Source organism: Chiroxiphia lanceolata, chromosome 2, assembly GCF_009829145.1.
Source record: "Chiroxiphia lanceolata isolate bChiLan1 chromosome 2, bChiLan1.pri, whole genome shotgun sequence".
In the NCBI taxonomy this organism is placed as follows: Eukaryota; Metazoa; Chordata; class Aves; order Passeriformes; family Pipridae; genus Chiroxiphia; species Chiroxiphia lanceolata.
In genome coordinates this window covers 118,515,810-118,528,424 of record NC_045638.1, presented here as the reverse complement: position 1 = coordinate 118,528,424, position 12,615 = coordinate 118,515,810, and the positions used below count along the sequence as shown (strand labels likewise).

The window sequence follows — 12,615 nt, the reverse complement described above, 5'->3', positions numbered from 1 at the left end:
TCATCAGAGCAAAGAAGGCAAAAATAGCTAACTTATCAGTAAGATGACTAAGCAAATGGATTTTCAAAAATATGCTTTCAAATACGACACCCTTTCCTTAGAGCTGCACACATCCGTTTAGCTTTGTTAATTTCTCAATTCTTTCTTTTGATAATTTATTTTTGGCCTCCCGCTAGCATACTTCCCCAGAAGCCTCACTTCACCCTACCCACACTCAAGATTCGCATCCACATACGGAGGATGACTTGGAAAACGATGCTGATCACCCCAGTAACCACGGAGAATCTCTACCACAGCACTTTTAGGATCATGTACATGCATTTCTTTTACACCTGTCCATCCACTAGAAAACTGAATTCCTGTTGCCTCCCATGCTCACTTCTATCCCTTCCCCACCACCCTCACCTATCTCAGGGGTCTTCATGGCTCCATTGGTATCTTCCAGGCCTGATGAACCCTCCCTTCTCACCCGACCCTTCCGTCATTTTTGCAGGTAAGAAATGGCCCACCTCTTTTCTAGGCCACCACCTGTGCCAGAAGAGGAGGCTACATCTTGGCACCTCGTGAACTGCAGTGGTTAGAAGAAGGAGAGCAGCAGAGCTGGGTACTGCTCCTGTATCCAGGGTAGGAACCACATCCCCCAGCACCTCTCCCTCCCACATGTGCTGCCAGCAGCCAAGCTGCTGGCCATGCTCCATGCTCCCTCTTTGACCAACACCCACGTTCCTCTATAAGGAAAATTACCCTTTCCTCAGATTACATCTCTTCAGGGACTCAGCTGGCATGCAAACAAACTGCATTCACTGGTAATCTACATTTCTGAGGTAACAGCAGTAGTTGGTGCTTGGCCAAGCCTCCCAAGTCATTCCTCTGCCATGCCAAAGCCCCGCGTATGGCTGCCCTCCAGCTTTTTCTCACAGAGGGATGGGTGGGTACCTGCTGGCCCCCTAAACAGGGTGATTAAACATCGGAATGGGCTGCCCAGGGAGGTGGTGGAGTCACCGCCCCTGAAGGCGTTCAGGTGCCACTGGAAGCGGCACTGAGTGCCACGGTCTCGTTGGCAAGGCGGTGTTTGGTCAAAGCAGGAGTCAATGATCTCAGAGGTCTTTTCCAACATAACAATCTGCCTGACCTGTCCCCTGCCAGGAACCCAGTCCTCCTCCTCCAGGAGCCCAGCACAAAGCCCTGGGCTCCCCTTCCCAGCAAACAGGCTTCCAAGGCTCAAGCCCATTACACTGAGATCATTAGGATGCTTTTAGTAAGGTATCCCACTGGATCTGCTGGAGCAGCTATTAGGCATCTGACACACAGTAAATCTTTCCTCACGCTCTCCCCTCCCATTCCTACATCCTCCCCCAAAACAAGCCAGCCAAAAAACCCCCAGGGGGATGGACACAGCTTTGTGATCCAATGGAGAGCCAGAAGGAGGGTGGTACAAGCTTAACATGGGCAGGCTTCCAAGAAGAGGTAACAAACCTCTCCAAGCTCAGCCTCTTGCCTGTCCTACACCACCCCACACAGCTCAGGGCAGCCTCAGACAGCTCCTCCTCCTGTGCCAGAAGGAAACAAATCTCCTTCCCATCACATATTTGCTGCCCTGCAAAGGCTGAAAAAAACCCAAAGGAAAAAAAGAAAAAAAAAAAAAATCAAATCAGCCCAAGCACCAGGGCCAGGAACAAATCCAAATAACCACTGCAGGAAGTGCTGTCCTTCCTTCATTTGGTGGTCACGGGGCAGTGAAGGTCCCCTGCCAAGCTCCCTGAGAGCACCCAAGCTAAAGCAAACCTAGGGTACCCCCACGTGCATAGCAACTGGCAGCATTCACCTTTTAATTTTGAAAAATTATTCCATTTAAAAGGTAAATGGGATGATCTCCCAGGTCTTGCCCCTCAAAGGCAGAGGTACTTAGAGTGGAAGCAGATTTTTAGCCTCACCTCTCCCACCCTCAGCAGCAGAGGGAGGTGTACTTCTAAGCACATCATGGGAGAGCTCTCACTCTGTAGGGGAAAGGGGTTAACATGCATCTGCAGAGGGATCCTGCAGGCACAACTTGAAAATTCAACAGGAGTGTAGGAAAGGAAAAATAAAAACCAGGCATCTCAGGCAAGACTTAAAACACATGCAAGAATCAAGACAGGGTCCCTCTACGCCCTAATGACGACAGCAGTACCTGAGAGATCACCTCCAAACACACCTCACTTCTAGGCAAGGGGAAGGAGGTGGGAGTAAAAGCCATGTGAAATGAGAAGAAGGTGTTTTGGTATCTACTTATGAAGATGAGGAGGTAGATTTACACCCTTCCTGTAGCCCTTCAGACTCCAGATAACCTCTGCCCCTGTGCAGTATAGGTATCTGAGGCCGAACTCTGATCCCTACTCACAAGCACCTGAAGCTGATCCTGTTCAAGTCAGCCTTATTTACAGCAGAAAGCAGTAAGTGCTTGGTGACTTCAAGCATTTGGCAGCTACATACTCTAGATTAGATTTAACTGCCAACTAGCTCATGGCATGGGACTGATTAGACGTAACAGCTCCTTACATGCCAGTGACCCATAGATTAACTGTGCTGCTGTAACACCGAGGGCTGGAATGAATCACAGCAGCTCCAAATTACACTCACGTGGGCCGTGCCCCATGAGCCTAACGGGGTGGCAAGGACAGCCTGGTCCCATTCACACAGGATAAGCAAGAGAGCTTGTGCAGGTCAGTAACTCCATAGAGCTCAAAGTAAAAAAAAAAAATCAATTTTCCTTCTTTTCCTAACACCGGGACTGAAATCAATCAGGGCACAACAATCTCTTCCATCCTACATTTTCTTCCATGTGTAAGAAAAAAGCAGCCTGTTTGCTTAAAACAGCAAGCAAGACCTCAGCCCTAGCACTGCATATTTCCTCACAAAAAAAAAATAAATCCCATGACACCTTTTAAGCCACTCTCTCTACTTCAAGGAGCTGAGAACAGAGATGGAGTGACTTGCCCACAATTATATCACAAGTCAGAAGAAAGCACTGGAATTTGCATGCTGTGACTCCTGCTGTAGGCGCCGGATAACACTGCAGGCACAAAGGTCAAACCCTTCAGCAGGAGCTCTTAAGATATTGTCTGCAGGCCACAAGCAGTCAGCAGAAAGCCGAGGGATGGCACAATGCCAGCCCAGTTCCTCTTGGTATCCATGTCCTCCATGGTAAAAGCGCCTTAGCACCTGGCAGGGCAGTTAAACAATCACGCCCTGCAAGAGGGAGCAAACATCCCTCCTCTGTAATGGGATTAGACAGAGGGGTATGGGAACCTCCAGGAGAGGAAAGCAGTGCTCGACAGCATATTCAGGAGGTGGAGGAAGCTGAGGACCAAGGACTGTATGAGAGGGGAGGGAGCAGAAAGCCCTGAGTCAGGGAGATGGGATGAAACAACATGGTGAGAGGGGGCAGAGTACTTCGAAAGAGATAAACGCATTCAGATAACTGCTTAGAAGGGAATAAATATCACTAAGTACTATAATTACCTCGAAAGCTTCACAAAGCTGTAAGAAGAAATACGTCTTTAAGAAAGGCTGGCGCACACACTTCTTGGGAAGCTCCTATTTCAAGCTATCAAAAAGGAACCAACAAGGCCTGACACCCAGGTTGGTAATTTCAGCTTGGCAGCCAGCCAGAGCCCTTTGGCTAGATCCTAGGTACTGGGTAACTTGAGTTAATAAGTGCCAGATTCCAGCAGTATGATTTTGCAGAGTATCGAGCTTCTGGATGACTTCTGGCAACAAACAGCTGCCTTCCCCTCCTGCCTTATACTTAAAGTCCAGCTTCCCTTTCAGAGAGATTTGGAGGAACCTGGGCAGACTCCTGTGTTGATGACGGTGATGCTGAATGGAGACAGAATGATTAATCCAAGGAGACAAAATCTCAGTTTATCTAAGCAGCCAAATCTCGATAACCTTGCTGTCATGAGAGATCAGAGCCCTTTCTTCCCAAAGAAGCAAACGAAAACCTTTTTGCTATTTTGGGGCTTCAATATCTCATCTTCAACCCTCCGTTTCTCTAAAGGCTTCAGAAACCATCCATTTTACACAGCAGCCTGGGTCAGTGCTGGGCTCCTCTCAAACAGAGAAGAGATATTCAGCTCTACAGAGTCTGTTGAAAAACGTATCTACCTCACCCCACACTCCCATCTCCGTTTGACAAGCTTATCAACTTCCATACAAAGCCCAAAAGCCATTAAAGGTGACAGTGGGCCTCAGCCAGACAGAACAGGGATGCAATGGGGGTGGGGAACAATCATCAAGGAAGCAAAAAAACAGAAAAAAAAAATCCAAAACCCCAGATGCATCACCATTCCCTGCTATTCCCCCTGTAATTGCAGTGACTCCAGAGGGGAAGATATTTGCCTGGAAGCAAAACTATCAGCTTTTGTGAGCAGAGCAGGGAACACTAGGCAAATTACACCAATTCCAGACTCACACCACTAGTTAAAAAAACCCCAAAACTTAGCAGTGCCACAACTATAAAAAATTACCTCCAATTGTGTCAGACCCTGGTGAGCTGTTTTGCAAAGGACAGAGAAACAATATCCAGAACAAGTGTCATGCTTGATGGTGCTAATGGCTGTGCAGCTGCCCCATGTGCTGCCCTGCAGAATATGCTCTGGACCCCGATGGAGTCAATCAACATTGTCACTGGGAACTGCACAGGAATCTCCTCATTCCTGCACTTCAGCAGGAGCATCATCCCTTCCTGACTGGCAAAGTCTTAAGTCTGTCAAGATCAGAAGAAACAGGAGAAGCACTGGATGATTTTGCAAGTCCCAGATGGAATCAGTATCTTGGTAGGAAAGAAATCAGCAGAGAGGAGCAGCAAGTACACTGCTCAGGAACAAGACAACAAATAGGGACAGATCCCCACTATCTCTTTCCATCGTACTTGGGAGTTTTTGATGCTGTAAAAGCTATGGACACGGTGCAAGGCCCAGCATTTAGCAAGACCCATCCTCTAGAGCCTGTTCTCCGCTTTCCAATCATTTGGGTTCTCCACCTTCCTCCTTCTCCCACTGCTTTCCCTTGGCTCATCTTTTGGAGCAGAAAAGGCTCCAGGGAGACCTCACTGCAGCCTTTCAGTACTCCAAGGGGGCTTATAAAAAAAAAAAAAAGGAAACCAACTTTATACACAGCCAGACAGTGATAGGACAAGAGGGAACAGTTTTAAACCAAAGAAGGGGAGTTTTAGATTAGATCTTAGGAGGAAATTCTCTACTCACAGGGTGGTGAGGCACTGGAACAGGTTGCCCAGAGAAGTTATGGATGCCTTGTCCTTGGAAGTGTTGAAGGTCAGGTTGGATGGGGGTCTGAGCAGCCTGGTCTACTGGGTGGCATCCCTGCCCATGGCAGGGGGTGTTGGAACTAGATGATCTTTAAGGTCCCATCCAACCCAAACCATTCTAATCTTTTCTCCACTCCTCCACTTGACAGCGCACCAGCTCTTCCTTCCCTGTGGACCATCACCCAACAAGAGCTGAAAACAGACCTGGAACCACCAAGGAACCACCAACAGCAGAGTAAAATCAGAAAGAAGCTGCCATAGGAGGGTACAAGCAGTGGCTTCAGCCTGAAACTACAGATTAAACACTAAGCAGGACACAGCAGCAGCCTCTGTCAGGGACTGGTAACTGTTAAGAGAGTGGCTGGGGTCAAACACTGGACCCACTTCACCCCTCTGGCAGGGCTGAGCAATTGGTGGCACATCCTGAACCCAGTACCCAGGCCCTGGGGCATGGAGCACACCCCCCCCAGCAAACTGGGGTAACCCAGCCAGAGGAATTTGCCATGCCCTCCAGCCACCTGCCTCCCTAGCACCCTTAGGCCCCCATAACCATCTGCAAGACCACATGAAAAATGGACCTACTTTCACAGCAGGCACACCCCTCCAGTCCCTTTATGCATTTACTGGGTTTGCCAAGTTAGCTCTGAGATCAAGCAAATCCCTCCAGCTGGTCCTCATGTGAGAACCTGGCCTGCACCCTCCCTTCCCTGCCACTCTGGGCAGGAACCAGGCTGGCACACCTCCTTTCAGGAGCAGCCCTGTTTTTTGGCATTTGTGCAAGTACTGTGCAGCAGTGATTCGAGTCCTGAGTGTCCAAGCATTTCCCCTTCTCAAGAAAAGCTTCCCATTACTTAGCTGAGACGGTCTGGTTTTGTGCTAGTGTTCAATTACTTACTGAAATGTGACTGTAGAAGCAGCTAGAAAGACAAGATTTCTTCTTGTCTCATTGTCATTTGCTAATTAAACCTAACAAGAAAAAGCTCATTAACTTGTATCATTTGAAACGTTCTTAGTACAGTGATGGAGACAGGGTGAGCAACAGGTTAGAGCTGGAAATAACATATATGCACACAAACATCCTAGACCCAACCAAAGGCAGCTGCAGACCCAATTTCTTTGCCTTGCAATGTGTCAAACCCCACTTTGTGAGGATAGACTCCATTTTAGCCCTTCCACAGCTGATAAGAAACAGATGCTAAACGTCTCCTAACATTCTAACACAGAGGACGATTCTTTAAGAAGATTTTGTATGACTGGGAAAGAGATGCCAACATAAAAATGGAGTCAAAACCAATTTAGCAGGTTATCATTAAAGAACATTTAGGAACTTCAAAGCCAGAGGCAAATCGCAACACTGCAGTTTTTCAGACACTGGCTGGAGGGCCTAAACGTCCTTGATACCAGTAGACAAGTCAAATCACGAGCTGAGAAACACTAGCAACAAGAAGAAAACCCTATTGTGCTTGAAAAATCTTTCCTCTCCTTTCAGGCAATTTTCCTGGTGCTTTAAGTTTCTGGACAGGGTCTGCAGATTGCTAACTATCAGACAGCAAGAAGCACTTTTTCCAGGTCACAGCACTCTGATTCATCTAAGATAAACCAATGAAAAAACTTCTGGCTTCATACTAGACTGTATAACCTTTAAGCCAATGGCTGAACCCATCACTGATTTTGTAGGGGTAAGAAAGAAGACGAGAGAGACTAAAAGAAACGCTTTAAAAGATTTTTTTTTTTTTTTTTCAAAAAAGGCAATTTGCTGGTCAAAAAAACTCCACAGGCCTTCCAACACAGAAGAGATGTTCTCCCTGTGACCCTCTCTCTCCCACCCTCTTTCCTGTGGTCTGCAGGGCTGTTCATTCTGCCTTTCACTTTATATAATGGGTCTGGTAAAAGTGTTCTAAGTACACATTCGATTTACAATAAAAACTGCTTTAATAAAGACATCTAACTTGACGGAAGGTCAACTAAAAGACAACAACTCGCATAAACCAAAACCTCCTGTGTAAATAAACAGGATTTGTAGGAGCCTCCGGATGTCAGGCAGTCTGGCCAAAGACTGCGGGGAGGGAGTCTCCCAGTGAAGAATTACATGTGGGGATGAGCAGGAGCAGAGCCTGCCAGCCCAGCACCCGACGGCCACAGCAGCCTCCCACCGCACTTGGGGAACCCAGAGAGCCAGATGAATCACACGCAGAAATGAGGCAACAGCCAGGGCCACTTGCAGAGCCCTCCTTCCCCAAAAGAAGCAGAGCCACAGCCCACGGCAGCACACTCGGGATCGGTCAGGGTTGGGCACCGCACACCACAGCGATCCAGAGGCAGCAAACACGGGCAGGAGGGCAGCAGAGTTGGCTTGAAAAACGAAGCTCGCGGCGGAGGACTTTGGGCAGACGCAGATGGAGAAAGCACGATCTTGGCCACTGCTGCTAACAATGCATCGAGGAGCAGATGAGGCGCCAGCAGCGTTCCTGGGCCGCTAGCTGTGTAAACAAAAACAACCCCAAACCCCGTGTGTGCAAACACCCACGATGCTGTTTTCTCCGCCTGTTCCCCTCCAGCCAAGCACCCTCCAGCTCTACTGCATCTAGACCTGTGTGTCAGCCTCCTCAGCCCCTGTGCATGGGCAGGCAGCAGAGGAGCAGGAGGGCGCGGGAGCGGAACACTTGAGCGGCAGCCAACTGCTCACTGCTGCTCCCCAGCCAGCACCCCGTCCCCCTCCGGGAGTCAGACCTCTAAGACCACCCCTTCCCTCTCCAAGAGTCACCTCTGCATCTTTATTTCACTCCAACGTGCCACTTACAAGTGAGCTGCAGCTTCGAGACCTTACGCATGCTCTGCTCCCCTCTAGGAATCGCAAATAAATCACCAATTACTATGCATGAATAGAAAGAGGAAGAGGGTAATGAGTCTATGTACATATATACATATGCAGTGTTTGAACACAAAGAGCCGTAAATTGCATTCACAGGTGGTATTCTGGAGACTGCAAGAGACTCAAAAGCAGAACTATTCATAAACCAGTCACTGACATGAATGAATTCAGCGTTCCCCAGAAGCCTATTGTGTTTCCTATATATTACACTATAAATATGAGGAGTATCAGACTTTGCATCCCTGTAAAAAAAGGAGGTAAATCTTGCAACTACACACAGGATTAGCACTGGCTGGCACAAGTATTAATGGTCTCATCGCTGCATGAGGATTATTTACAGCACTTGCTCTATTTTCCCATTTTGTACTTGCTGTGATGAAGTGCCACTTGTTTAAAGAACCCTGTAACAAACACTGCAGCAAGAAGGGGAAAAAAACCCAGCAGAGATCTACAAATGTTACACCCACACGCCAGATGTGGGTTTTCAAACCCTGGCTTCACAGTTACTTGGATTCTGGTAGGTAGTTAATGCTTGAAATATTATTTTAAACCATCCACCACCTCTTTCCGTAACCACAATTCCTCCTTCAGTGATTTTAATGAGTTTGCAAAAGGAGGAAGAAAAAAAATGAGCTGCATTTCTTTTTCTGCATATTCAACCCACAGTATGTTATCCCTGTATTCTAGCATTAACGTTGATTGTTTGGAGAGCAACAGTCCCTTTCTAGCCAGTCACATATTTATGTTACCAAACAGGGATTTTTACTCCAGCCACTTCTCCACGAAGCCAAATGATGTCTTAGTTTTACAAAGAGCAACCTAAAGCACTTCTGTGGGACTCGAGGCTTTGAGGCACGGCCGCACATCCCCAGTTTCATCAAAATCAGCAGCTGGGCAAACGCGGATCAACCGGCTAAAAGAAGTCCAGGTGAAAAACACCATAAGAAAACTAACTCCAAGCACACACGTGGCACGCTTCCTACCGCTGAAAACAGCCTCACAGGGAGGCCAGCACAGTGTTTTTATGAACTAGCTACATCCGTGGGATTTGGGACCAGTGGAAAGCAGCCGATCCTCCCCAGCAACAGATGACACCTCAGCAGCTCATCCCCCCCCGGGGGGGAGGGCAAAGGCAGGTTAGAGCCAGTTTCAGGTCAAACCCAGAAAGCCTGTTCCTGCAAGCAGGGAGGGGTGTGGGGGGGGGGGTGTCGGGGCAGCCTTGGCAGCGGGCCCGGCGCCGTGTGAGCACCAACAGGGGCTGGTGGGTTCCCACTTCTGTACGGCCGCGGGGAGCCTTCGGCAAGACGATGGATGGATGCCCTCTGCTGCTCCGCCGCCGCAGCGGCTGGGCGTGCTTCGGAGCGCAGGCAACAGACCGACCGACCGACCGACCGCTCCATATTAGGAATCCCTAATCCAGAATGGTGTTATTGTTCTTCAACGGGAGAGACTGAGCGTGCGAAGACAAGGCGGCGAAGCGAGTGCCCTCCGCCTCCACCCATCCTGCGGGCTGCGACAGACTCGCGGAGCAAAGCCACCCCGGGTAAACTTAGCTTGAAGACAGCTTTTTTTTTTTTATTTAGGGAACCCAAGGGGGAAAGCCAGTGGTTAGGGGAAGTTTGAACCTCCTCCAAAACCATCTCAAAGAGTTCTCTCTCTTTTTCTTTGCTAAAGACAGACAGAGTGCATGCAAACACACACACACACAAGCAAATTACAGACATGGAAGCACGACTGCAATTCAAGCAAAGATCTTGTTCCCAAATTGGCAGAGCAGGTAAGTATGTGACAATCCTCAAGACAGTGAAATTGTCAGCCTTGCTGCTTCCCTTCATAGCATTAACGCCAGCAGAAAATCATACAAATGAAAAGGCAAATCAAAACAGCTCCCCGTTTGCTCTGTACATAAACAGGCAGAAAGCAGCATGAGGTTGCCGTACAGTATTTTCCACAAATGTTCCTATCAAGTCATCAGTACTTAAGCCTGGCACATGGTCTGCCACTAAAAATGTAAGAGGCATTTTAATTGTCTCGTATTCTGCTTTCCCCAAATTTGTAGGAAGGGATCTTGCATTGCTACAGCCTCTCTCACCCAGCAGTGGGGTCCCAGAGGACTTCAGGGAACTGCAGAGAGTCATCCCCCGGGCACTTGTGCGATGGGACAAAACCACACGTTTAACGGTTCGCAGGGTACGAAACGCAGGCAGAGCGAAGGGACTACGGGAGGAGTTTGAGAGACAGCACAAAGCAATCAAACTGCATTTCACGGCAGCAGGGACTGCCTTCCCTCCACATTTCAACGCGCTCTTCGACAGCCAAGCAGAGCACTTTGTTTCTACAGCCTACCTTACCCCAGGCGTTTTCTCTGCCTTCATTGTGCAAGCTCAGCACAGACCCGTATAAACTCCCTACCCTGACGGCTCCCCTCCGAGACGCCCCCTGACCCCGGCCGGTCGCTCCCCTTCCCCAAGTTGATGCCGGAGCCCAGGCGCGGAGGAGGTGCCCGTCCCCTCCGCTCCCACGCCCCGGCGAGGATGGTCACCGGGGTACTGCAGGTGGACATGAAGCCATGACCGATTTGTTATATACATACATACATATATATATATATACGTATTTTTATATATATGCTTAATTTTTTCCCCACCCCATTCCTCCCTCCAACCGCTGGAGCAGCGCGGGCAGTGACAACTCCTGGGGACACACGCGCTCGGCGTTCGCAAGGGGTGACCCTCCCGCACGCCCCGCCAGCGACAGCACCCACCGGGAGGCGCGGGGGTCCCGTCTCGTCCCGCCTCTCCCGGCCGACCCCCGTCCATCCCATCCCACCCCATCCCATCCCATCCCATCCCGTCCCGTCCCACCCTTTCCCCGGCGGCACTTACCGAGGAGGAGCAGGGAGGCGAGCTGCGGCCGCAGGGTCCGCATGGCTGCCGGGGCGCGGGGCGGCGGCCGCCCGCCCTTACCTCCCGCCGCGGGGCTCCGCGGGGCTCCCGGGGCAGGCGACGCGCCGGGCCCGGCGGCACAAAGGGAAGGCGGCGGGGCCGGCACGGGGAGGCGCCAAGGCGGGCGGGGGCATCGCCCCCGCACCGGGGCGGCCGCCGCGCCTCCCCCCCCCCCCGCCCCGCGCCGACGGCTCCCGCGGGAGAGGCAGGAGGAAAACGGAGAGAGGGGGAAAAAACAAAACCCGTCTCCTGCAAGGCGCGGAAAAAAAAAAAGGGGGAGCTGGGAGGGGAGCGGGGGGGGGGGGGGAAGACGGAGAGCTCACGGAGCAACAACAAAAAGACCCCACCCCGCAAAGTTACGCAAAAATAAAGCGGGGCGCCGCGCCCCCCCCCACTTCGGCTCGCCCCGGCCCGCCGCCCTCACCTGCCCGCCCGCCCCTGCCGCCCGCTCAGCGCCGCCGCCGCCGCCGCGGGGTGCCCGGCACTGCCTCCCGCCGCCAAACCCCTCCCCCGGCCCGCCCCGCACCGCCCCGCACCGCCCGCAACCCACCGAGCGGGGCGGGCAGCGCCCGCCGCGCCCCCGCGGGGCCGGGACGGGGCCGCCGAGCGCGGCTCTGGAGCGCGGGTCGGGGTCGCGGAAAGAGCTTGCAGGGGAAAAGCGGGTTCTTTTGTTTTAAAGAGGAAAAAAAAAAAAGCAGAGAGAGAGAGAGTCCTCGGTGACGCGCTTCGGAAACCCGGCTTCTTTTGGGACGCGGCGTAAACGAGCCCCTTTGTCCCCCGTGCGAACCAAAAATTAACAGCCGGGCTTGCTAAGTTTCGACCAACTCGTGGGTGTCCCGCTGCGATGCGCTTGTTGTGGAGACCCGAATCCTGGTATTAATGCCAGGTTGCCGGATGTGAGCCTCTCCCCCCCCCCCCCCCCCCCACTCCCAGCAGTGTGCAGGCACTGCTGCACTTGGGATGCTGCCCAGGCAATCAACACTGCAATGTGTCAATGGCAGAAATGCGTTAGAAGTGCATCCAGGTAACACTGAAATATGCATAAATATGGCAACACTAGGGACTGGGGTTTAGGTTGTTTATAAATAAAGGACAAATGAGATAGCGCTTCCCAAGGGTGCAGATGTTCAAATATGTTTGCAAACAGCCCCCTCCCCCAGTAGCTTGTTTGCTTACAAAAATAAGAAAAGAGGCAACAACAACATCAGAATGAGGTATCTGCCTAGTCCTCCCGTTCTGCAAAGACCCTTTGCAGGAGACCCTTCTGCCTACACAGAGACCCCAGTGAAGTGTTGGTGATGCAAATGCAGGAACCCAGCCCTTCTGTGCCACAGACGGGCAGGAACCAGCACAATCACAAACTGTCTAATAAAGCATGCCAAGTCCTTAGAAGCTGTACCCAGCAGAAGTCAGAAGCTGTCTGTATTACCATATGGTCTTGCTTCCCAACGTGGCTGTCGTGGCAGATGCGTTGATAGCCAGCTCCTTCT

At 51.0% G+C, this 12,615-nt stretch overlaps 1 protein-coding gene across 3 annotated transcripts in view; it reads right to left on the bottom strand.

Annotated features, from left to right (window-relative positions):
• Positions 1–11,237, bottom strand: part of IGSF3 (immunoglobulin superfamily member 3) — a 94,985-nt gene extending 83,748 nt beyond the window's left edge. Inside the window, exon 1 of one of the 3 annotated variants that reach the window (XM_032679318.1) lies at positions 11,066–11,237. In XM_032679318.1, the coding sequence (XP_032535209.1) occupies positions 11,066–11,108 (43 nt within the window). In that variant the 5' untranslated portion in view covers positions 11,109–11,237. Of the gene's footprint in view, positions 1–3,501; positions 3,613–11,065 lie in introns of those variants that run through there. The other 2 variants (XM_032679319.1, XM_032679317.1) reach the window with 2 other exon arrangements.
• Positions 11,238–12,615: the final 1,378 nt, after the last annotated feature.